At 49.6% G+C, this 26,489-nt stretch overlaps 1 protein-coding gene across 1 annotated transcript in view; it reads right to left on the bottom strand.

Annotated features, from left to right (window-relative positions):
• Positions 1-1,425: 1,425 nt before the first annotated feature.
• LOC144716599 (FG-GAP repeat-containing protein) overlaps positions 1,426-26,489 on the bottom strand; it is a 33,551-nt gene continuing 8,487 nt past the window's right edge. The window contains exons 8-14 of the mRNA XM_078591780.1: positions 23,027-23,080; positions 22,751-22,954; positions 4,824-4,949; positions 4,512-4,577; positions 3,758-4,081; positions 2,766-3,216; positions 1,426-1,672 (exon numbers count right to left, since the gene is read on the bottom strand). Coding sequence (XP_078447906.1) covers positions 2,770-3,216; positions 3,758-4,081; positions 4,512-4,577; positions 4,824-4,949; positions 22,751-22,954; positions 23,027-23,080 — 1,221 coding nt within the window. The 3' untranslated portion in view covers positions 1,426-1,672; positions 2,766-2,769. The remainder of the gene's footprint in view (positions 1,673-2,765; positions 3,217-3,757; positions 4,082-4,511; positions 4,578-4,823; positions 4,950-22,750; positions 22,955-23,026; positions 23,081-26,489) is intronic.

Here is a 26,489-nt window from a genome sequence, read left to right as displayed (position 1 = left end):
CTCAGTCTCTCTCTTTTCTCTTTCTCTCTCAGTCTCGCTCTCCTTTCTCTCTCTTTTTCTCAGTCTCGCTCTCTTTTTCTCTCTCTCTCTCTCTCATTCTCTCTCAGTCGTGCTCTCTTTTTCTCACTCAGTCTCGCTCTCTTTTCTCTCTCTTTCTCTCAGTCTCGCTCTCTTTTCTCTTTTTCTCTCTCAGTCTCGCTCTCCTTTCTCTCTCTTTCTCTCAGTCTCGCTCTCTTTTTCTCTCTCTCTCATTCTCTCTCTCAGTCTCGCTCTCTTTTTCTCACTCAGTCTCGCTCTCTTCTCTCTCTTTCTCTCAGTCTCGCTCTCTTTCTCTTTTTCTCCCTCTGTCTCGCTCTCCTTTCTCGCCCTTTCTCTCACTCTCTCTCTCTCTCTCTCTCTCTCTCTCTCTCATTCTCTCTCAGTCGTGCTCTCTTTTTCTCACTCAGTCTCGCTCTCTTTTCTCTCTCTTTCTCTCAGTCTCGCTCTCTTTTCTCTTTCTCTCTCTCAGTCTCGCTCTCCTTTCTCTCTCTTTCTCTCAGTCTCGCTCTCTTTTTCTCTCTCTCTCTCTCTCATTCTCTCTCAGTCGTGCTCTCTTTTTCTCACTCAGTCTCGCTCTCTTTTCTCTCTCTTTCTCTCTGTCTCGCTCTCTTTTCTCTTTTTCTCTCAGTCTCGCTCTCCTTGCTCCCTCTTCCTCCCAGTCTCGCTCTCTTTTCCTCCCCCTCTCTCTCTCATTCTCTCTCAGTCGTGCTCTCTTTTTCTCACTCAGTCTCGCTCTCTTTTATCTCTCTTTCTCTCTGTCTCGCTCTCTTTTCTCTTTCTCTCTCTCAGTCTCGCTCTCTTTTCTCTCTCTTTCTCTCAGTCTCGCTCTCTTTTCTCTTTCTCTCTCTCAGTCTCGCGCTCCTTTCTCTCTCTTTCTCTCAGTCTCGCTCTCTTTTTCTCTCTCTCTCTCATTCTCTCTCAGTCTCGCTCTCTTTTTCTCTCTCTCTCTCTTTCTCTCTCAGTCTCGCTCTCTTTTTCTCTCTCTTTCTCTCAGTCTCGCTCTCTTTTCTCTCTTTCTCTCAGTCTCGCTCTCTTTTCTCACTCTTTCTCTCAGTCTCGCTCTCTTTTTCTCTCTCTCTCTTTCTCTCTCAGTCTCGCTATCTTTTTCTCTCTCTCTTTCTCTCTCAGTCTCCCTCTCTTTGTCTCTCATTTTCGCTCTCTTTCTCTCTCATTTTCGCTCTCTTTCTCTCCCACTTTTGCTCTTTCTCTCTCTCATTTTTTCTCTCTTTCTCTTTCTCCCGCTTTCTCTCTTTGTCACTCTCTCTATCTCCCTGTCTTTCTCTGTCTCGCTCTCTATCTTTCCCTCTCTATCTCTCTCTCTCTTTGTATCTCTTCCTCATCTTTCTCTCTCTCCACCCAGTCACCCACCCATTCGCCCAGCTCGCGAAATCCAAAGCTAAAGAGCGCCCCGATTCTCTTCAACAGAGCACGAAAACATGGCCAAGTTTTCTATTAAATTGAAATCTCTCTCTCTCTCTCTCTCTCTCTCTCTCTCTCTCTCTCTCTCTCTCTCTCTCTCTCTCTCTCTCTCTCTCTCTAACACGTGACTGTTTATGGCAGTGAAGGATGTGAGCAAGACTTGTACTGGCGCGCATCTATATTTCCTTAACCAGGAACTTGCTCTCCATCCCACCTGAAAAAACCCAACAACCGAGACATGAAATAATCAAACCCGCTACAAAATAAAAATTAGAAACAATAAGACAATTAAATCCCAGGACGTTAGAAGATACTAAATTTTACGTTTTTCATCAAGATGGTGTGATTTTACGAATCACGCCATCTTGATTAAAAATTGGCACAAGTCTGTTCAACACCCAACAGCAGAGATATCGAAATCACTACCCACCGTTGAAAACGGGTTCAGTGCAGGAAGGAAAAAGAACTAGATTTTATCTGAAGAAAATGTTTTTTTATTTAAGACGGGATGGCTGTATCAATCTAAGATAACGGGGACACCAAGAAGAAACAAGAAATAATCCAAGTTCTCTCAAAAGTTAACAACATAGAGGAGCATGATCGGATACTTAGATGAAAAGATTTTCATTCTAAAACAATGAGACGATTAAAAGCATGAAACCCAGCTTAACGATTCAATATGTGATGTTTTAACATGACAGTGCAAGGATACGTCAACAAACGTTTTATATCTAGCGATTGAAGGCGAAGTATTAAAATAGTTTCGGGACGATAATTTCGTCCTGGGGACCACCGGACGGGACGGTTTTCGTCCCATGGGACGAAAAAACCGTCAGTCCGGAGGTCTCGGACAATGGACAGATGAATCTGGACAGAAAACCGCCGGATTCACATCCGAAGGTTGTGATGTTGCCACCTGGCCTCGTAATGACAATTTGCATCAAAGGCCCTGTATTTTTACGTGCATGCAGACAGATGCCGCTCAGAAATAATTGTGAATCTGTCCCTTCGCATTCTCTCTCCTCCGTAATTCCTTAAAAAACTTAAAATAATCTATATTAATATATTAAAATTTTTAAATGGGTTGTTTTTTGTCTGGGACGACAGCCGGAACGAAAATCGTCCCGGGAGGACTGGACGGGACGAAAAACCGTCCCATCCTTCGTCCCTGAACTTACTCTGGACATCGGACGGGACGAAATTCATCCTGTCCCATCCATCGTCCGTGTCCGGGACGATCCGGAACTATACTTGCGCTGTATTAACAATGGATGAACTCCGAACAGGGAAGGGCGACGTGGACATACCTCATTAGCGAGAGAACCCACGGGGCTTGCTGCTGGTGCCACCGCCGAGGTGCTGGGCGACAAAGATGACACCCATGACGACAACGAGGCAGCCTACGAGAGTGCTAAAGAAGACAGCCCCCGGCGTGCGCGTCTGCACCAGCCCATATACACCCCCTGCAGTGGGAATGATAAGGTCCGCCAGCCCGTCCCCGTCAAAGTCCCCCACCACCAGCGCATGCGTCGGCGCCGCAGGCAACTCCACTGTCGCCACCACGTTGCCGCCCGGTGACACGAGAACCACCTCCTTCTCCCCCGCAGCGATCACTACATCTTGGTCGTCTCCCGCCCGCAAACGCACCGCTGCCAGCGTCGGCACCACTCCCGCCGCGCTTTTCCAGCTTGCCCCCGTCACAAGTTGCCACCTCCACTCCGCGCCGCCGCCCACGAGCCCTGGGTAGTACGACGTCATCTGCGCAAGAAGATCAAGGAGAGAATTGAAGGAGACCAAAAAGGGAGACTTGGATGAATAGTGCAGGGACGCGGACAGGACAGTTTTTTCATCTCAGGACGAGAAAATCGTCCTGTCACGAGGTTGGACGAAAACCAGGATGGAAATTCGTCCCGAGACGAACAGACGGGATGGTTTTCGTCCACTCGAATGAAAAAATCGTCTCATCCCCTGGACTGATTCCAGACGTTGGACGGGACGATCTTTGTCCCATCCCATTCATCGTCCCGGACAATCAGGAACTATTTTAGTGCAGGGACGCGGACTGGACAGTTTTTTCGTCCCAGGACGAATAAAATCGTCCCGTCCGAGAGGTTGGACGAAAACCGGGACGGAAATTCATCCCAAAACGAATGGACAGGACGGTTTTCATCCACTCGGACGAAGAAACTGTCCCGTCCACGTCCCTGCACTGCTTCCGGACGTCGGACAGGATGATCTTCGTCCCGTCCCATCCATCGTCCACATCCCGCGCGATGCGGAACTATACTTAGATGTTTACCTCGCCCCGGCTGTTCAAGAAGATGACGTCGCCATGGCTGCCTTTGCGGTGTTTGTGGCCATCAGCTCGCGGAAGTAGCACAGGGGTGGCCACCTCAAGGGAGTGGGCAGCGTCAGCGGCAACGGCTCGGCGATGGTTGCCGAGGGCCCAGGAGAGGTCGCCGCCGGACTGGTGGAAGATGTTGAAGTGGGTGTGCGGGCAGATGGAGACATTGAAAAGCTGCTCTCTCACTGGCACCCCCGACGTGGCCACAGCCCAACATGGCTTTAGTACCTCCATCGACCCGGTGACCACGCTCCGCTCCACTCCTCGGCCCCCCACTGCCTGTAAGGAAAAATCCACAAAGGATCAGAAACACGGATGTCAGTAAGTTTCAACACCCCTGAATGTCATCATCCACGCCGTGGATCCCCTTTAACAAAGATGTTGACAATGACATTGACAGTTTCCAGGGTGATTGACGATGATGGGGTGCTATGAACGGTTGATGTTGACAGTTGATGGCACTAAAGTCAACAGGATGACCCCAATGATGGAAGCAGGAGTCAACCATTGCCATCGTATTAAATTTTTTTGGTGGTTGACAATGATTGGCGCCCCTGGGCTGATGATGCTGACAGTCATTCATCTTGATGACGTCATTAACAGTTATCAAGAGTCCAACTTTAACCACATCGTAAGGCTAACTTGACATAACCATAATGTCAACTTCAACACTAATCCCCTTAATTGTCAAACACTATGCGTAAGGCACCTGAACATGATCCAGGACGCCATCTCCATTGATATCTGCGTGTAGTCCTCCTTCCGGAAGATGTAGCTGAAAATAACAGAATAAGACGCTGTGATTGTCTAATAAATTAAAACGAGACAATAGCACAGTAAAATATCGTAGTAAATCATAATAATATTGCATAATTACAGAACAAAACTCCGTCACCTTTGCATGACCCATCAAAGAGGGAAAGAGGACATATGAAAAATTGAACATAATATAATAAGTCATCCAAAAATAAGGAACCTGCTAAAAACTCTCTTATGAAGTCAGCTTGCAGTTTGTACATACCTTACATAAAGTGCGACCAGAGGGTAAATGGATAACCTCAATTCCTTCCTTCTCATGCACGACGATAACATTTGGCACCCACCAAAACCGGGTATGATTCGTAATGGTTGGATAATACATCATCCTCTGCAATCAAATAAGATACGATATTAGAGAGTAATCAACTATGACCAAGCCTAGAACCTTTTTCAAAACGACAAAAGAAAAACATTCTACAAAACCCCAAAAAACACTAGAAAAAAAATAAAGAATGAGAACCCAAGCAGGTGGAACAACCTAGTGGTAAGAGGAGTTAGAGAGCAACTCAGGGAAAACTCAATCATTTGAGCAGTTCTGAAGTTTTTCAGGTATGAATGTCCAACATTTAAGATAAGCCATGCGAGCAGCATTAACCCCGTTGTATCATGGAAAATGACTGGCAGCTAACCCCGGAGAATTGGAGTGAATATTCATTGGAAAACACATTTCTCAGGGTCGTTGCCTCGATACAATGGCTACCATTGAAGAGACAAATTAACCATGTCATCGCATTATTTCCTGCAGCACAATCCATGAATCTTCATCCTTATCAATATTTCCACTAATAGAAGAAGAAAATTGAAAAGTTGGTCAGTAAATGTATACTTGGCCACAGAAGTATACTGCATTCACACACGCCCATATGCTAGCCCAGCATTCTTACAGTCAACACAGAGAGACATGCGTGTTTCTGGTGGAACTGGCCAGGTGGAAAGCCCCTATGGGCCTTCCATAATGGGCCATAAAGGAATGACATATGGGGTGACTAAGAAGACTGAGTAATGATGATCCAATTCTGTGGGCTAACAGTTACCCAAAGAAAAAGGATGGAGGTTGGCCCTTATCGGTTGATTATAGGGCCCTGACCTTGCATACTGTACCTAATTGCTATCCCATACCTGTGGTTGATGAGCTGCATGATGAATTGCATGGTATGAATTATTCTCTACAATTGATTTTGATCTGGTCGTCATCAAATTTGTGTGTCTGAATCAGATATCCTAAAACAGCATTTTTGCCGTTGTTTTTAAACATACGTCATTTGGGTCATCCAATGGACCTGCAACTTTTCAGCCCTTGATTAACATAAATCTTTCCCCCTTTTTATCTGAAAATGTGTTCTGTTATTTTTTATGACATCCCAGTCTATAGCCAGAATCACATTGAATACTACATTTATTTCACGAGTGGAGAAACACTTGCTCCATAGTAACCCAAAGAAATGCTCTGGTATGATTTTGAATCTCAATAAGTGGAGGCTGTAACAGTTAGAGCTGACGGCAAGAGCTGGAGCCGGTGGGATCCTCCACTGGCCAGAGGAGAAGAGTTGATTATAGTCATCCCCTTCTATTTTTTTCCTCTCTCATTTCTCTCCATCAACATCTACATTCTATCATCTACATATCTGTCCATTCTTCTTCAGGTTTCTCTCGAGACAGTTGTTTTATATATTACAATGTCGGATATTATCTAGCTCAAGAGAAACGAATATTGATAAGCCCCTATAACAGGGCTCTGATTTAAAGGGCCTTCTAATGACAACGAGAGAGAGAGAGAAGAACCAACGGTTAACTGGTTGTATTTGGCAGATTCTGCCATAAAAGGAGGTGATGGAATTCCATTCTTGGTACATTCTTGGAGCGACCGAGCGAGAACTCCTCACCAAGAAACGTACCAGAAATAGAACACCCTCAAATTGAATGTTTTTCCCAGCACAGCGTTGCTTCCGGGAAGAAAAGAATACTGTCAACTCTTGGATGATCGGAGGAGAGAATGAGAGGCAGGGCGACGGGAGAAATCCCGCCGCCCTGGGAGCCAGGGAATAAATCCCTAGAAAAATAGTGGAATTGCTCAATTGTCATTCATGTTCTATCTCCCTTAAATAGGGAGATAAAGGCTTTTACACTTTTACACAAAAACCCCTGAGAAATTAGGGAAACACATTTTAAACCTACAATCTAACAAATACAAAAATCAAAACAAAAGAGAGTGAGCCAAATTGATCCTCCAGTAGACTGTTGAGAATGACTCAGATTGGCCCTCTACTGTCCCAGGAACTGGTGGGTCTCCAAGCTCCCTCCCAAAGCAGTTGCTCGAATCATGAAAGAATGCCCTATCCCTGCGATGTTCTCTTGTCCTTCATTTGTAGGAGGTGACTCCTGCCCATGTTTATTTGAAAGTCACACGCGCCAGTTTAGGCCAAACGTATATGATGACGACGACATCTCTTGACATTATGATAGGTCTTTAGACCATCCTTTCGAGCCCACCGTAGACAATACCACCCATCAGCTCTGTTGGTGTAACGATTGCTTCATCCAGAATTTGAAGGCAACAACTAAGATTTCAGAGACCACCACGTGTTAGCAACTTTCCATTGTCCCGTGTGTTTAGCATTTTAAGACTGGTCAACTCAGGACAAGAGAAATCAGAATGGTCCAACTTACATCTCCAAGAGGCATCACGATAAGGCACAACAATATAACTTGGGAAAACAACAACAATCCACAAATTATCAGATATAGAAGCCTTGGAGTAGTCACATCTTAAAATCCAATAGGAATTCTGAGAAGAACAATATGTAAGATGGGATAAAACCTCACTCTGCCCCAAAGATCCAAACGATCTACGCCTCAGTAGCCTTCTGTGGTCCTAACAGCCCCCTTCCTTCTCTGATCTTCCCTCCTTTTTGTTGACCTAACTAGCATGTGCACCTAGTATGGCACACGTGTGTTATCTTCCTCACCAGTTGACTCCTTTTATATAGCATGCAATAACCAGACTTATTGCATCACCATTCTGGTAGACCCGACTCAACCGGAGATGGAGAAATGAGTAAAAGAAACTTCAAAACCCAAAATCTTGCATTCCCGTCCAAGGTTCTGAGCCTTCCCACTTCCCCCGTCAGTGAACAAGCAAGGAGCTGCCGGAGAGGCAGACCTCCCCTACTGGGAGCAGGGGTCTCAGGAGCCTAAGAAGACAATCCTCAAAAGAGAGAGAGGGAGAGAGATCGAGAGAGTCGGAGAGAGAGAGAGAGCGACCGAGAGAAAGAGAGCGAGCAGCGCCTCCTTCTCCCCTCCCACATGCCCTTTATCCCTCCTCCTGCCCTAGTCAAGGCTCCCACCTTCAGATTAGGCCGCCCCCTCTGGTGGGCTGGTTCCCGGCCCGTTAGCAGTTCCCGACCCGGTTTGGGACTCCTCTCCCCTGGCTTCTTTGACTCGCCGCCAATAGGGTCCGTATCGGGGGCGTATCACATTCTTATTCTTCAATTTCATTAAAAATTAGTCAGAAGAGAATTTTTTTTGCTCCAAAAAGATACATAACAATAATCATTCTTCTACCTTCTCATCTGTCCCTGTAACTGATTATTAAATACCAAAGAAGGAACCTCATATGACAGTTATGCTCCAGGAAGCACAAACCGGCATAAAGTCTAGCTACAACTGATACGACCCCTTGTATCATCCAAACTAATTCCAATTCATAACCACGATCTGAACAGAGAGTCGGGGAAGCAGACAGGGCAGAAAGTAGATGAGAAGGGAAGGGGAGAGATATCCAATGGGGTGGATGATGCTGACACGCAAGCAGAATGGACCATGCCCATTGATGTAAAGGAGAGCTGGTCTTTGCCTGCAGGGATGGACGTCTGCAAGAGGAAATGTGAGCACAGAGAGGTAAGTGTTAGCCGATGCCCTATTTCCTATTTCCCTATTTCTCTATTTTGAATTTCCTATTTCTCTCTTTCTATTTCTTACTATTTCCTGTTTCTCTCATTATTGGGCCCGGCCCATTATGAATGTAACTGTCACTGGATCTGTATTTATACAGATCCAGCAAGTTGATGAGATGAGGCTTTTCGTCTTCCTCTTCTTCCGAACCCTAGCCGCCAGGAGTGAGAGAGGGAGATTACAGGTTCCAGAAGGGATACTGACATGGTATCAGAGCCCTAATCTGGGGCATTCTGCTGTGTTCACCAGCAGTGATTTCGGCCTGCCTGGAGCAAGGAGCGCCTGGTCATGGCCAATGAGTAGATGACGACAAGGTCTGGAGTAAGCCAAGCATCATCAGAAAAGATGGTCTCTTCAAGACCGTGAGAGAGCCCCACAAATTACTTTTCCCAAAGTTCCTGAGTCTGTGAAGTATGATGGCTTAATCCTACTTCACTGGAGTCAGTATGTCGAGTTGATTCTTGATGGACTGGGACTCCTTGATCACCTCACTAGGGTGGTCGATTCTGAAGATCCACACTACAGAGTTTGGAAGCAAGAGGATTCACTGGTTCATGCTTGGCTCTTGGGCAGCATGGCTGGGGAAAGATTCAAGAAATTTCTGTTCCTGAAGACTGGAAAAGGAATATGGGACCATGCACAGAGGAGTAGCTCTAAACGAGGTATTGTCTGGCGCATCTACAGTTTGGTTACTCGTGCTACTAACTTGGTGCCGGGAGAGCGGTCCGTGGACAAATATTCAACTGAATTAATGGCCCTTTGGCAGGAGATCGACCACTACAGGCCAATTCTGAATCCTGAGTCACCAGAATGGCAGTATGTGATGAAGGATCGTCTCTACAAGTTTCTCATGGGCCTCAACATGGAGTATGAGGCGTTGAGGAGCCAGATCTTGCACAGAGAGAGAGTTCCAAATCTTGAAGAGGCAGTCAGTATTGTTCTTGATGAAGAGATGAGGCTACAGCAGCTGGTGGAGCCTGAAAAGGGAGAGGTTACAGCCTTCTTGACTGAGAAAAAAGATGGAATTCTTCCATGCCATACTGTATCAGACACTAAAAACAGCAACTCCAACAAGCAGGGACATGTGAAGAAAGGAGATGAGAAGGATGATCTATTCTGCACCTACTGCAAGCGCTGGCAACATAATCAAGACATGTGCTTGAAGCTGCATGGGAAACCAACTCAACAGGGGAAGGCTTATACAACTACTCATTGGCATGCCGATCAGGCGGAACACTAATTGGCAAGCCGTGGATGATGAGAATGGTGGCGCTGAAGTCGTCTCCGAGGGAGCGAGCTAGCGTGCTGGAGCCTACTTCCTAAGGCCTACTTCCTAAGGCCAGCTGGCGAGCTGGAGAAGTTGGAGGAGGATTTTGAAAAACTGAAGAGCATGTTGAGCCCCACGTCACTCATCCACTCAGGTAAGGCTAAGGCCTACTTTGGTGATGCACATGTTTTTTCTAAGTTAAGAAGGACATTGTGGGTCATTGACTGTGGGGCAACAGATCATATGGCCCCCGATGTTCTAAATTTCTTAACTATAGACCTATTGATGGCCAAAGGAGGGTGTTAACAGCTGGAGGAGAAGCATTGCAGGTTACAGGTATCAGTGATCTAGAGGTTCATCCTCTAGGAAGGCTGAGGAATGTGCTATATGTTCCACTGCTGAAGGCACACATAATTTCCTCTCAGCGTTTAGTTAAAGAGCTTCCTTACAGATTTATATTTGACAATGATGAATGTTATTTCTATGATAAGGTGGTGGGCCAGAAGACTGGACGTGTTAAGGCTAAGGATGGATTGCTGTTTTTTTGAAGGAGCAACGTGTTTCTCCACTCTGCAGTCTGTCCGGGATGGAAGGGAGAGAGCACATGAAGCTGCTCAAATCTTGCTTTATCATCCCCGTTTTGGCCATCCTTCTTTTGGCTTGTTAAGGACCTGGTTTCCTTCTCTATTTAAGGATGTTAAGGTTGAACAATTATCTTGTGATGCCTGTCAACTGGCAAAACATAAAAGAACTTCATTCAATCATATTGGGAGGAGTGATACCCCACTTTATCGCATTCATAGTGATGTATGGGGTCCGAGCCCAACAACAAGTATATCTGGTCACCAGTGGTTTCTTATATTTGTGGACGATGCCACAAGATTTACGTGGGTGTATTTGCTCAAGTCCAAGATGGAAGTTGGTCAAACTGTTAAAGTTTTTATGGAAATGATAAAGAATCAATTTGGGGTCACAGTGAAAAGATTCAGATCTGAAAATGCACGTGATTACAGGCTATCTTTAGTACCTTCCTTGAACTAACTATTGGGCCAGAGGCCAATGTAAATGTAATAGCTAACCCTAGGGAATAATGGAAAAAAACTAACTAACTAAGGAATTCTAAAAGCCCATTAATGGGCCCATTAAGGGCCCATTAATGATCCTCGGTGGGCCCATTAAGGGCCCATCATGGGCCCTAATATTTGGTCCATAAAGGACCCAATATTATGGGCCTCCTATCCTGATCTGTTTCAGATCAGGATAGGGATTCCAACAGCTAGTTTTCTAGCCGTTGGAATCTGTCAGAGCCTCCAACGGCTATATTCTGTTTGAATATAGCCGTTGGAAGACAGGCTATTTTTGGCCTTTGTTTCAGCGTTCAAAACTTGTATAAAAGGGGAACTATTGATGCAGTAAAAAGATCATCTCTTTTGCCCCATCTGTTGTCCACATTCTCTCTCTCTCCTTCACATTCTCTGATTATTCACAGGCGTGGTAAGAGGTTGTGAGTCCTCCTTTCCAAGCTCTTGAAGAAGATCCGTGATATATTTTTGTTGTGGAAGGGAAGAGGAAGATAATGGCATGCACATAACTGAGTACATAGGTGGGTATGCATACCCTAAGAGAGAGAAGGATAGATGGGCTAATGGGCTTATAGAATAGGGCCCATTAGCCCATAGTAGCTAGTCTCTCACTAACACCCCCCCGCAAGCGAAGTATGGATATCTTCCATGCCGAGCTTGGAGACGGCACGTTGAAGAAGTGGGCGGGAGAGGCCCTTAGTGAGGACGTCCGCTGCCTGGTCGGCGGAGGCAACAAAATCAAGGTCAAAGATCCCTTCGTCGACTCGCTCCTTGAAGAAGTAGCGGTTGCGCTCCATGTGCTTGATACGTCCCTGTTGTCCAGGGTTCTTGGCCAACGCGATCGTCGATTTGTTGTCGCAGTAGAAGTGAATCGGGCCGGCGTACTCCACGCGGAGATCGTGAAGGATGCCATAGATCCACTGGCCCTCGGAGGCCCCATCGGCGAGTGCACGGTACTCGGCTTCGGCACTAGAACGGGACACTTTGTCCTGCTTGCTGCTTTTCCAGCTGACAAGACTGCCAAAAACAACCGTGCAGTAGCCCGTGGTAGACCGATGATCCACAACGGAACCGGCGAAGTCAGCATCAGTGTATACTTTGACGGTCCGGTCAGTACTGCGAGGGAAGAGCAGGCCCTTGCCGGGGCAGCCCTTCAGGTACGCAAGAACCCGGTGGGCGGCCTGACGGTGAACCTCCCAGGGAGAATGCATAAACTGACTGAGCAAGTTGACGGCGAAGGCGATGTCAGGCCGAGTGTGCGTCAAGTAGAGGAGTTTCCCCACCAGTTGCTGATACCGGTGGGAATTCGTCAGTGGTGAATCCTCCCCTTTGCCCAACTTGACGTTGGGATCAATGGGAGTGCTCACCGGCGCACAATCGGTCATCCCAGTCAGTGCTAGTAAGTCGACGGTGTATTTCTGCTGTGAGACGAAGATCCCACGAGGAGAGTAGGCCACCTCGAGACCAAGGAAGTAGCGAAGAAGGCCGAGGGCCTTGATCTCAAACTCCTTAGCCAAGGCGGCGCTCAGGCAGACAGCTTCAGCAGCATCAGACCCCGTGATGAGGATGTCGTCGACGTACACGGCAAGAATGGAGATCCCGGTCGGGTTGTGACGGAAGAAGAGGGAGGCATCTCCATTACTCTGAGTGTACCCTTCGGTCTTCAGAACGGAGGAGAACCGCCCAAACCACATGCGCGGAGACTGCTTGAGTCCATAGAGAGACTTCCGCAGGCGGCACGCGTAACCGGGGGGCCGAGAGAATAGCCCGGCGGCTGCTGCATGTACACCTCTTCCGTCAGATCGCCATGCAAGAAGGCATTCTTGACGTCGAACTGGCGGATGGTCCAATGGAAATGGGCCGCAAGAGCCAAAAGAAGACGGACAGTCTCCATCTTCGCCACTGGTGAGAACGTCTCGAAGTAGTCTACGCCATAGGACTGAGTGAACCCCCGAGCCACAAGCCGAGACTTGAGGCGTTCGAGAGTCCCGTCCGCATGATGCTTCTTGGCGTGGATCCACTTGCAGTCCACAGCCCTCTTGCCAGGGGGAAGTGGAACGACGTCCCACGTGTGGTTCTTGAGGAGAGACTGCATCTCCTCATCCATCGCCGCTTTCCAAGAAGGAGAGGCGAGAGCATCGGCCAAGCGACGAGGAACGGGATCGGACTCGATGCGGGAAAGAAATAACCGGTAGGGAGGACTCAACCGGTCAAAGGAGATAAAATGAGAGAGAGGGTATAGGGAGGCCTTAGTGCACTGACGGACCCCTTTCCGTAGAGCAATAGACCATCCCAACTGATCGTCACCATCGACAGAAGGAGGAGCGAAAGCAAGGGGGAACTCCCCGGGAGGAGCAGGAGACGACACACCGGATAAGGAGTGTATGTCGGCGGTAGGAGGGGAAGATGAGTTGGATGGAGACGAGGGCTGGTCACGAACAGGTGACAAGGGCGACTCACCGGGAGGGGACGAGGATGGTGAACCGGAGACCAATGGGAGAGGAGGAGTTGCCAAGGGGGGAGGGGCAGGAAACGAAGACGAAGTGGAGGACACGTCCAAGGACCCCGCAGGGGGAACTGAGGAAGAGGAGGCAAGGGGAGAGAGATCATGGAGGGAGGAGGGTGGTGTGGTGGTGGTAGACTCCACGATCAGACGGGGCCCCAAGGGGGGGGCCGAAGGAGCCTCATCCAGCGGAAGGCGTGATGAGGTAGAACAGTCCCCAAAGTAGGGTTCATGCTCGGCAAAGGTGACGTTTGCCGAGATGAAGAAACGCCGAGAGGGCGGATGGTAACACCGATACCCTTTTTGGAGGGAAGAGTAACCCACGAACACGCACCTGAGGGCGCGAGCATCAAGCTTTGTGCGTGTCGGAGAAGAGTCATGGACGTAGGCCGTGCAGCCGAAGATACGAGGCAAGAGCCCCGTCCTCAGGGAAGCGTCCGGGAAGGCCGCAGTCATCCGGTCCAAGGGGCTGGAGAACTCCAGGAGCGGGGTGGGGATACGGTTAACGAGATGAGTACTCGTCAAAACCGCATCGCCCCAAAAACGCCTAGGCGCCTTCGAGTCCAACAGCAACGTGCGCGCTGTCGAGGTAACATAGCCGATCCGCCGCTCAGCCATGCCATTCTGCTCGGGGGTGGCCACACAGGAGGACTCGTGGAGAATGCCCCGGTCGGCAAAGAAAGAGTCGAGGTCAGCGTTGAAGAAGTCCCGAGCATTGTCGGACCTAAAACGCTGGATGCCGCGACCGAACTGCGTCTGGAGCATGGTGCAAAAATGTCGAACATTCTGCGCAACCTCCGACTTCGCAGTCAGAAGGTAAACCCACGTATAGCGGGTAGCCGTCCACAAAGAGTAGGAAGTAGCGGTGCTCCTTCAGACTGGGCTGTGGGGCGGCCCCATACATCACTGTGGGCGCGGAACAGCGGGTCGTAGTGTGAGACGGAGAGGAAGCAAAGAGGATCTACGATGCTTGGCCAACTGACAAGCTTCACAAATCACAGTCTTGAGGTCCACGCCCAAACATAACGACGGAAACAAACGCTGTAAAGTAGAGAAAGGGGGGTGTCCAAGGCGCTGATGCTCCATCAGAAGACGACCCCGACACTGCTCAGCCGCAGAGAGTAGAGTCCGGTGCACCATGAAGCACTGGGAGCGGCCTCCGTCATCCAGCAGCAGCAGTCCATTCTCCCGCCTAATCGGTGTAGTCCGGCCCACCTTGTCAGACAGAAACATACCGTCAGGCCTGAGGTGGAATGAACAGGAGACGGCATCAACTAAACGCTGTGGAGACATAAGAACTGCCCGCAGGTCGGGAACATGCAGGACGTTGTGGACCACACCAAGACCGTCCACATAGATTGCCCCGATGCCAGCCACACGAAGACGTCCACCCCCTGCCGTGAGAACAGTACGGCCACCCTGATGCCGCTCGTAGGACACAAACCGGGCATTACTCGGGGTCATATGTTCGGTGGCCCCCGAGTCAAGGACCCAAGTAGTATCGGAGACAATAGGAGAGTGAAAAGCCGTATGACCACAGTACCATTCATCGGAAGGGGAAGGAGTGGAAGATGCACCAAAACCACCGAAGTAAGCCGTGGATGGATTCTGCAGGGCTGCCATCTGGTCACGAAGTCGGGCCAAATCTGCCTGGAGCTGATCCATGGTCACTGAGGAGGCGCTGGCGGAGGATGAGTCAGACTGGGCCACCATGGCCTTGCCGTCGGCGGCCTCTTTCTTCTTTCTCCAATCATTCAGGCACTTCTTGCACTTGTTCTTCCCGTGGCCCGGTTTGCCGCAATATGAGCAAACCGCCGTCCCAGCTGGTGGAGCAGCGGATGTGGGCGTAGGGAGGATCGCCGGGGCTTGCCGCCGGAAGAAAGGGGAGACGCGGTGGGGGCAGAAAGCAGTGCGGTCGACTCGCCCGGAGGACCGGAGGAGGGAGTCCCATGGAGGAGAAAGTGACTTTCCTCCTCTTGGAGCTCCTTCACCAATTCCTCAAGAGCAGGTGGACCTTCTTTGCGGTGCAAAGCACGACGACGGATGTCATCATACTCGCGGTTCAGGCCGCTGAGGAAGCCCATGATCCGCAGGAGGAGCACATTCTGGTACGTCTTCGATGTCGGGTTGTCGGGTGGAAGATAATAGTCCACCTCATCCCACATCTTATTGTGGGCAAGTGCATATTCAGAGATGGTCAGCGTCCCCTGACGGAGATTGCTGGCCTGACATGCAAGAGCATAAAGGCGCCACCAGTCGTTGTCCCGGCCACAGAAGGAGCGCGCCTGATCCCAGAATCCTTTGACTGTTTTCTGATGCGGAAACCGGTCGCGGAAGTCAGGAGCCAGGGTGTACGCATACAGCCAGCCGAGGACGAACTGTTCCTCAACGTCCCACGCCGCATGGTGTGGGTGGTCGACTGTAAGAGGCTCTTCAGTGCAGTGCTTGAAGAGCTGACGTGCCTTCAGGGCGGTTTCGACAAAGCGCATCCACTGAAGGAGATTCGGGCCCCGTAGGAGTGTCACCTCCGGGACCGATGGGAGCAGATGGGCCACCTTGTAGGACAAGGGCCTCTCGGCGAAGTCAGTCTCAGTGAACGGCATGTTGGTTTCGGTGGCGGCGTGCTGCGGCGGCTGGCTGCGGCTGGCGGCTGCGCAGCGCGCTGCGGCTAGGAGCTGCGTGCGCGGCGGCTGGCGGCTGCGGCGTGGGCGCGCTGCGGCTGGAGCTGCGGTGCGTGCGCGGCTTGCGGCTGCGGCGCGCGCGCGCTGCGGCTAGGAGCTGCGCGCGTGCGCCAGCGGCTGGCGACTGCGGCTGGCGGCGCGTGCGCGGCGGCTGGCGGCTGGCGCGTGCGCGCGGCGGCTAGCGGCTGCGGCGAGCGCGCTGCGGCTGGAGCTGCGGCGTGCGCGCGGTGGCTGGCGGCTGCGGCGTGGCGCGCTGCGGCTGGAGCTGCAGCGTCTGCGCGGCGGCGGCTGCGGCGCGAGCGCTGCGGCTAGGCTGCAGCGCGCGCGTGGCGGCGGCGGCTGCGGCGCGTGCGGCGGCTGGCGGCTGCGGCATGGCGCGCTGCGGCTGGAGCTGCGGCGCGCTTGGCGGCGGCGGCTGCGGCGGCGCGCTGCGGCTAGGGCTGCGCGCGCGTCGCGGCTGGCGGCTGGCGGCTGCGGCTGGCGCGCTGGCGCTGGCGGCTGGCGCGTCTAGCGCGGCTTCGCGGCTGCTGGCGGCGCTGGCGGCGCTGCGCGCGGCGCGCTGCGGCTGGAGCTGCGCGGCGCGCTGCGGCTGGAGCGCGCTGCGCGCGTGCGCGCGCTGGCGGCTGCGGCGTGGGCGCTGCGGCTGGAGCTGAGGCGCGTCGCGCAGCGGCGGGCTGCGGCGCGTCGCGCGGCGGCGGCGTGCTGCTGGCGTCTTGCGCAGCGCGGCGGCGATGCTGCTGCAGCGCGCGTATGGCGCGGCGATGTGCGGGCGATGTCAAACCCTAGGTGAGGAGCTCTGGAGCTCTGATACCATGTTGTGGAAGGGAAGAGGAAGATAATGACATGCACATAACTGAGTACATAGGTGGGTATGTATACCCTAAGAGAGAGAAGGATAGATGGGCTAATGGGCTTATAGAATAGGGCCCATTAGCCCATAGTAGCTAGTCTCTCACTAACAATTTTCTTTGACAAAGGAAGATGCCAGTCGCGGAATATGCCACCTCAATACCAAGTAAGTATCGGAGGAGACCAAGATGTTTGATATCAAATTCACTTGCAGGATGAACCGCTAGCTGACCTGCCGCATGTGAGTCATTCCCCGTAATGATAATGTCATCCACGTAGACAAGGAGTAGCGTGACTCCCCCCGACGAGGAATGACGATAGAAAAGTGTATGGTGACCGTTGCACTTGGAATATCCAAATAGTTTCATCGAGTGTGTAAACCGACCAAACCACGCTCGAGGAGACTGCTTCAAGCCATAGAGAGCCTTCTTGAGATGACACACCAAGGGAGGCGCCGAAGGAGGTGTTGTATAGCCTTGAGGCAAGGCCATATAAACTTCTTTATGGAGATCACCATGAAGAAAGGCATTCTTGACGTCGAACTGCTGAAGAGACCAATTATGATGAGCCGTGAGGGCAATAAGAAGACGAACAGTATTCATCTTAGCAACAGGGGCAAATGTTTCCAGATAATCAACACCAAACTGCTGTGTATACCTTTAGCCACAAGACGAGCTTTATAACGTTCGAGAGAACCGTCAGACTGGTACTTGACGGTATAGACCCACCGACAGCCAACCAAGTGCTTGATTGAAGGCAAAGGAACCAGATCCCAAGTCTGGTTTTCAAGGCGACCAATTCCTCTTCCATTGCACGACGCCACTCATGGGAAGCTAAGGCTACATCCACCGTCTTCGGAATGGCAATTGAATCAAGACAGGTAAGAAGGGCACGGTAAGACGGGGAGAGGCGATGAAATGAAACATAATTGGCTAAAGGATAAAGGGGGGTAGAGGTACATGACCGAGGGGCTTTTCGACGGGCAATGGGAAGGTCATCACAAGCTGGAGAGGGCTCCGGGGCAGCAAGGAGTGGAGAGGGTGGTGAGGCCAAGGAAAGGGCATCGCAAGGGAGAGATGATGTTGTGGCGTCAGTTATTGGTGCAGGTGATGGGGCAGAGACATTCAATGGACGACGAGGACGACGATGGTACGTGGTCCCATCAAATTTTTTAGGAGGGGCATAGTTGGGTAGATTCAACGGAGGGGGGCCAGGTATACCAGACAATGGCGGGGGTGAAAGTGGAACAAGGAAATTGAGGGACTCATTACATGAAGGAGAAGGGGAAGGAGAGGAGGACGAGCCAGGGAGGTAGAATGGAGTGGACTCGTCAAAGGTGACATCTTTACTCACAAGGATGCGATGAGTAGAAGGGTGATAGCATTTATATCCCTTTTGATGAGAAGAATAACCCACAAAGACACAACGGAACGCCTTCGCGTCAAGTTTATCCCGAGAAGGATGATGGTTAGTGACATAGCAAGTGCACCCAAAAATATGTGGAATAAGATTGGTTTTCAAGGAGACAGTGGGATAGGCCCGAAGTATAGCATTGATAGGGGAAAGGTGGGAAAGAACGCGGGAGGGAAGACGATTAATGAGGTGGACAGCAGTTAGAGAAGCTTCACCCCAGGAGTATTTAGGCATATTCATGTGGAGGAGTAATGAGCGAGTGGTATCAAAGATGTGACAAAATTTGCGTTCTGCTAAACCATTTTGTTGAGGCGTGTAGGGACAGGACATTTCATGGAAGAAACCATGAGAGGTGAAGAAGGTAGAAATGGTGGAGTTAACATAATCACGGGCATTATCGGAGCGGAAGCGTTTAATGGATGTACCAAACTGGTTTTGGATGAGGGCATGGAACGAAATGATCGTTGCGGAAAGGTCTGATTTATTTTTTAGGAGATAACCCCATGTAAAGCGGGTGGAATCATCCACAAATATCACTAACCATCGGGCGCTCGAAGTACTAGCAACAGGGGCGGGCCCCCATAAGTCACTATGAATGAGAGAAAAAGGAGAAGAGGAACGCGGAGAAGGATCAGAGGGAGGGTACGTCGTCCGAGTATGTTTAGCTAACCGACATGGTTCACAAACAAACTCGTCCATAGGACATCCATGAAACAAGCGAGGAAACATTAATTTCAAGGTAGAGAAGGATGTCCCAAACGACAATGAAGAATCCAAAGAGAGTCTTGCGCAGTAGTGGAGAGAGCCACACCCACAGCAGGGACTGAAGGAAGAGAAAGGATGTAAAGACCACTTCGCTCCTCAGCAAGTATAGTCATCTACCCCGACACCTTATCATGATAGAAGCAAGTATTAGGGTTGAAAAATAAGTCTTGACCAAGGTCTTGAACAAGGTGACGGAGAGAAATGAGGCTGAGGGTAAAATGTGGGACATGGAGAACATGTGTGAGGATAAGATGGGAGGAGAGTTGGACACTTCCCACACCGGCCACGGTGAGGAGTTGACCGGATGCTTTACTAACTTTATGAGAGCTAGGAGAGGAAGTGTAAGTGAGAAAACATTGGGATGAAGGAGTCATATGAGGAGGCACCTGAGTCAATGACCCATTGCATATGGGAGGAAGAAGAGGAAAACTGTGTACTTTGATGAACCAGTGAAGTAGAGACAACCAATTTAGACTGAAGGAGCTGTCGGATTTGGTCAATTTCATCACATCCACATTGGTCTCCCATGGAGGAGGTGGCTGCAGTAGTCGGTTGAGGTGTTCCAAGAAGAGATGTGGGAAGAGCGGTGGACGATCCTGTGAAGGTGAAGGCAGAGGTATTGATTGGAGGCGCTGGAGTGATTACCAAGTGACTTTGGTGAGCATGTTTTTTCTGGAGCTTGTAGCAAGTATCTTTAGTATGACCCCTTTTTTTTGAAATAATTGCAGAAAAGAGAAGGGTCTCCATGGGTTCCATGACCTGTGCTCGTCAATTTATGGACTGTGGGAATCACTTGAGATTGCAGCATTGTAGGAGAGGGCATACGAGGTTGCCCACCCCGAGTAGGTGTAGGTTGTGAGCTTCCCAGTTGCTGGACATCCATTGCCGAGACAGGTTCCGAATGAAATATACCACGGTGCGTCTCCTCCATTTAAACGGCTAAAAGAGCCTCCTTCATAGTAGGAACTTTTTCCCAATGAATCAGCTGGCTGCGTAGAGGCTCGTATTCGGGGTTCAGCCCCATGAGAAATTTGAAAACCCGGAGTTGGAGAGTGATATGATCCGGCGACGGGTCTATGCGAGACGGAAGGGCCGGGCTGGGCCCGTCACACCGGAACAGAACCTCGCTGCCCCTACGCCTACTTAAGCCCTTCCCCAACGATGGGGAAGGCAGGCATTCAGAAGTAAGCATCCCTCCCTCCTCTCCTGACCTCCCTCACCGGGTTCCTTACTCCCTCTCGTGGTTGTAGGTCGACGCGTCCTCCTTGCCGCGGAGCCGACAATCCCCCTCCTTTCCCATCTCTCTCTCTCCCTCTCTCCACCCCGGGAACTCTCTCCTCCTCTCCTCTCCTCTCCTCTCCCCGTGGAACACTGCTGTAGACGTTGAATTTCATCGGTAAATCGTGAACTGTTTTGAGTACAAGAAACTATACGATACATCATCAGGAACGTATCAGAGAGCATACCCACGATCAACTGAGTGGGGATCAGGAGGCATGTAGTGGTCCAATTCGGCCCAAAGGGATGTCAATTCCAGGCTATAGGCTCGAACAGAGCGAGGCCCTGGACCAAGTTAGTAGAGCGAGTCACAAGTTCATAAATGATGGCCAGGTTGTTTCCCTCGAGTGAGATTCTTGAGCGGCATCCCATATCTCCTTGGCAGAATCGAGAGATAAGAATTCAGAGGGGTGGACTGATACTGTCAAGAAGCCACCGATGGACCACACCCTCAACATCAAGCCACTGATCATAGTGAGGAGCGGTGGGAAGTGGCGGCTCGTCCAAAAGGTGCTTCATAAGTTTCCCCTTCAAGGTGATTCGAACGTACTGACGCCATTGAAGAAGATTCAACCCGGTGAATCTAAATTCAGATGGTGTACGGGGCAAAGAGTAGTGCCAAGAGCTTAGCTCGGAGGAGTGAGGAGATAGCCCTGGTGGCAAATCGGCAACAGTAGTAGCGTTGTTGGACGCCATAAGGTGCCGGAGGTCGTATTAGCGCCAAACAGTAAATAACTGTGAGCAGTAATGTCAAACTGGTCGATCAAGAGGGTTGGTGCCAAATTAACGACCTGACAATATATGCTGATGTTGTTCAGATCGTGGCGGATCCCAGCAGATCGCGGCAAGACAAGAAGTGGCGCCAAATTGGAATCAATAAGAGAGTTCCGGCAGAATGCGGCAGATCCCAGCAGATCACAGCAGATCGAGAGGCGACGTCGACTTTGAATCCGCAGGAGATCGCAGCAGATCCACAGATACTATGTAGAACGAGATCGCAGCAAATCGCAGATCAGCAGATCGCAGCAGATCCCGCAGGAGATCAAGAGGCAGAACAAGATCGCAGCAGATCGCAGCAGATCCCGCAGGAGATCGAGAGGCGGAACGCGGCAGATCCCATTAGATCGAGAGGCGACGACTACTTTGAATCCGCAGGGGAATTTAGGCAGATCGCGGTAGAACGAGGGATCAATAGAAGAAGGAATGATGCCAAGAGATCGACGTCGAAGGACAGAAGCTGAGAAATCGAAGCTTTGAATCAACAGAGCTTGATCAGCACAGTCGTCGGCCGCATTCAGATCTTGATGAATGATTGCTCTGATACCATGTAGAACGAGAGAAGATCCACGGAGAGAGGGTGAGAGAGCCCCGAGGAGAGAGAAACGAGAATGTGAAAAGAAGAAAAAAATAACTGTCTTCTTTGGGTTCCCTTCAAGAGGGTACATATAGCGAGAGAGGTAAGGAAAAGAGGGAAGAAAGGAAAAAATAAGAAAAATAAAGTGCATATTCAATAATCCCCATTCTATACAGGGTTAGTTTCATCATGTTAGCTCACTAAGGGCATTTAGTTCATTTGGACCAAATGTACTTTGTTTAAACAGGGCAGCCCTCCTTTTTGGAGGGCAGCCAAGAAAAATAAAGTGATGTTTGGCTCTCCGGCAAAGTCCATCCCACCATTATTTTCTCTCCGGCGAGTTCCCCCCCCATCGGACCTCCTCCTAGCCATTGTCCATTCTGCCTGCCTCTCATCCCTTCCCTATACCCTGATAGGAAGTCGCAGGTTCCTATCAATAACACCAAGAAGGTAAAGAAGATCAAGAAAGAAGTTAGCAAGGTATGGAGATGTACAGGAACTCTCGAAACCTTCCCTACAAGAACCTTCCAGGGACACTTTACCCTCACCTTCTGCATTAGTCAATTATTTCCTGCATGCAGGCAGTGGTCTTGTTGTACACATAAACTTAATGGTCAGACATTAGTCAATTATTTCCCAACATTTCTCAATTTCCAAACTAGTTCTTATCAGAATTAACTAATCGTCGAGTTGATCACCGATTTCAAGTGATCTTCCCTCTTTCATTCAAAAAAAAAAAAGAATTAACTAATCGTGATTCTTGGAAAATTAAACCAATCGAGGAGAAGAACGGGATCAGGCATTGCTTGGAATATTTGCGAACTGTTTGATAATTAAAAGGCGAAAAACTTTGGCACTTGCTATTCATAGTTCAAAATAATCTGGGACGAATCAGTGGGAGTAAGTTAAGATCACGCATTCATAGATCATAGAATTGCCTAACTGCTGAAGGAAAGAAGAAAAATCCAAGCCTCAATGATTATCACCTGTTTGACTTTTGCAGAGTTTGCATACTTCGCAGCTTTCCCAATGGCACCTGCAATCTTATTGGAGGAATCCTTCCCAGGAGCAACTTTTTCACTAGGAGGATGAAGTTGATGATTGATACTTTTACCCTGGCTCTTCTTCTGTAGTTTTCTCTTGTGTCTTCTGAAGTGAGCTAGCTCAAGAGACGTGTCCTCTCTCCTATCCTGCACAAGTAATCAACTTCTATTTTTTAACCTTCCTCAGAGTGGTCAAAAGATACGAAACTATGCACCTACCCAGTGGTGTGGCATGATCCCAAGAACTGATTCCCGGAATTCTCTACATTCAAACTGAGAAAAAAGAATACAGAACGCTATTACAAAACTAACTTCTGCCATAATAACTAAAACAGTTGCACAGGAAAAGTAAAAGATACAAATGTTACGCCTGAGTTGGAGCCAGATCACAGAATGAAGATTCGCCAAACAAAAAAATATACGTTTTTTTTTAAAACATATGAGGCGGTCACCCGAACAAATCGGTCACCACCTCACAAGTACATGGCTCGAGCCCTAGGACTCTATTACATGTATACATTGTCCTCTTCCCTCTTCATCCCCGTCATGAGGAAAACCATAATGTTACGAGACCTTCTATCTCATGGGCAAGCCCATCTGTAGAGGCCTTCACCCCTTGGAAGATCACCTTATTTCTATGTAGCCAGATTCCCCAGAGCACTGTCAGCACTTGGCCCCCCACTTCTCTATGTCTGGGACCGGTCCTCTGCATGGACTCCCAAAAGGCCTCCTCTGATGATGTGTTCACCGCAAACTGTGCTTGGGTGGTCCAAACTGTGCGTGCAAAAGGGCATCCAAAAAATAAATGATTACAATCTTCGTCATCTCTCGTGCACAACACGCATACCATTGGGGCATTTGGATACATCCTCTTGAGAAAGATACTGGTCATCAGTCTCTTTCGGAGAAAGAGCCACCCAAAAATCTAGGCTTTCAGTGGAACCTTGAGATGCCAGATGGCTCGACACGCCTAGATCATATTTTTGTCTTCCTCGTTGCCCTGTCGGACCCTGCATAGGCCTTTCCCCACCGAGAAAGGAGCTCTTATCCAATCCCAACCATCTGATTCCCCCAGGTTAGGGCAGATCTGATTTAGAGCTTGTTGTAAGCACAAGAAAGCAGTTAGTCGTTGGTCTAACAAGGCACCTTCAACCCTCGGATTCCAGGTACTGTCCCAGCATTCACCTACTGTAGCCCCGGGGCATTGCGCGAGTGCAAATAGCCAAGGAAATGCTTCTTACAAGGGGTTGCGCGACGACCAGAGGTCTGTCCAGAATTTAACGAGAGAGCCATCGCCTATTCGGACAGAGTAGAACTCCCAAATCTTGGGGAATATTTGTCTGAGGCCTTGCCACAATAATGACGCCCCCTTGATTGGGGTTATTTTCTTATCCCAGTTCAATCCTCGACCATACTTGTCTCTCAAGATCCGTATGGTGAGGTCGTCGCTTGGTTGCATGATCCTAGTCACCCACTTCGTTAATAATACCATATTCATGCTTTGTATATGCAATACTCCTAGTCCGCCATGTTGAATGGGCCTGCATACGGTATCCCATGCGACCAGTGCGAGCCCTCGACTCTGATCGGTACCAGTGCCTTTCCAGAGGAAGTGTCTCATCAAGCCGTCGAGTCTCTGGCCGATTCCAGTAGGCATCTTAAATACAGAGAGATAGAATATAGGGATTGCTGACAGGACCGCCCTCAGTAGCACCAACCTACCGCCTATAGACAACACTTTGGCTTGCCATCCTTCCAACCGCCTCTCGACCTTCTCTATCATCGGCAGCCAATCTGCCTTAGTCATAGGGAGACCCAGATATCTCATAGGGAGGCTACCAATCGGTGTTCCCAGCGCCTCTGCACATTGAACCTCCTCCTCCAAGGAAAGGCCACAACTCACAAATGCAGACTTAGCTCCATTGGTGCGTAGGCCGAAAAGTTCACGAATGGGTCGACTAATGAGGACAGGTTTTTTGCCTCCTCTACAAAGCCTTCTACAAAAAAAGTAGTGTCGTCCGCATACTACAGTAACTGGATTACCCAGGGACACTAGCAGTTTGATAACCCTTCAGAAGACCATGTGTACATGGTAGATTAGTGCATGTGGCGAGTGCGTCTACCGCTAGCAAAAACAGTAGGGGTGCGAGCGGGCACCCTTGCCTCACCCCCTTTTGCGGTTATATACGCTCGCTTTCTGGCCTTCCATTCACCAACACTGAGAAGGAATGTGTTGTGATCCATCTTTTTATCCATATAACCCATTCTTTCAGGAAGCCCCTCCTTTTCATTGACGCCCAGAGGAATCCCCAGACAAGCGTGTCATATGCCTTGGTAAAATCAACCTTCCACATGAAACCTTTAGTTCTGTCTCGTTTCCATGTCGCTAGGATCTCGCCTGCTGCTACGGCACTGTCGACCAGTAAACAGCCCAGTATGAAAGCTGATTGGGAGGGTCCCACAAGTTCCCCAATCACCTCTCTCAATCTGTTTGCCAATACCTTTACAATGATTAGGTATATGGAGTAATACAAGGAGATTGGTCTGAAGTCCTCGATTCGTTCCGCGCCTTGCTGTTTGGGGAGTAGAACCAAATATGCCCGATTCAGTATCTCCATACCGCATGTCCCTTGTCGAAACACTTGAAGTGTGGCCATCACATTTGGTTTCACCAACTCCCAGAGTACATTATAGAAGAAAACTGGCAATCCGTTCGGGCTTGGCACCCCTTCACTATTGAGGCCTTTTATTGCCTCCTTGACCTCTTCCTCTGAAAACGGACGAATCAACTCCTCCTTGTGTGAGGGGTCCAAAGTCTGAGCCCCCGTTCTGCACCACATCCACGTATTGCATCTACCTTTCTTATAGAAAGTGCGGAAGTGATCTGCAACTGCACGTCCCACTGGCTGGGCTCCAACATGCTCATGGCCTCCGACCGTCAGTTTCCAAATACTATTGGTCCAACCAGCTTGTAGCCATAGCTGTCTAGACTGCTGTCTCCAGTCCATCTCAAGTTTCTTGTCTTCCACGGCTATCACCTCCCTCCACTTCCTTCGTTTGTGTGACTCTTCTTCTTCCAAAAACCGTATATCCTCGAGATCATCTAGTTGTTTGATTCTGCACAGAGCCTCATTTCTTGTCTTCTTTCTTTGCTCATGTACTCGCTTGCAAAACTCCATGAAATATTGCCGCAGCCCATACATTTTGGCGACTAATATTTCCGTCTTTGATTGTAGTTGAGGTAGAGAACGTCATTTTTCCTGCACCTCTTCTTTTAAGCCAACCTCTTGCCGCCACGATTTGTCTACCTTGAGGTAGGTGGGTCTCCTAGTTGTCTCATTTCCGGCCCATACAATTGGTGTATGATCAGAGAGGGCGCGGAAGTGATCTCATGTCCACTAGTGGAACTCGGTCTGCGAGCTCAACAGAGCATAGAAACCGGTCCAGATGGGACATCCTGTTTCGCCCTCGCTTCTCCACGTATATGCAGTCAGAAGGCCTCATTTCTTGTAGAGACATCTCTGCGATGAAATCCCAAAGTCTTTCAAGTCTACGTTCTCCCTCCGTCTTCATTTGGTCGATCCTTAGCCTTCCTAAGCCTCTAATGTCACGTTGAAGTCGCCACCCAACAACACGGGGCACCCGTTGAACGTGTTTGTTAACTCGGCCATCTCCCTCCATA

This window comes from Wolffia australiana, chromosome 2 (genome assembly GCF_029677425.1).
Source record: "Wolffia australiana isolate 7733 chromosome 2, ASM2967742v1".
Taxonomy (NCBI): domain Eukaryota; kingdom Viridiplantae; phylum Streptophyta; class Magnoliopsida; order Alismatales; family Araceae; genus Wolffia; species Wolffia australiana.
Note: the sequence above shows the minus strand (reverse complement) of the source record. Positions and strands in the feature narration are given on the sequence as shown.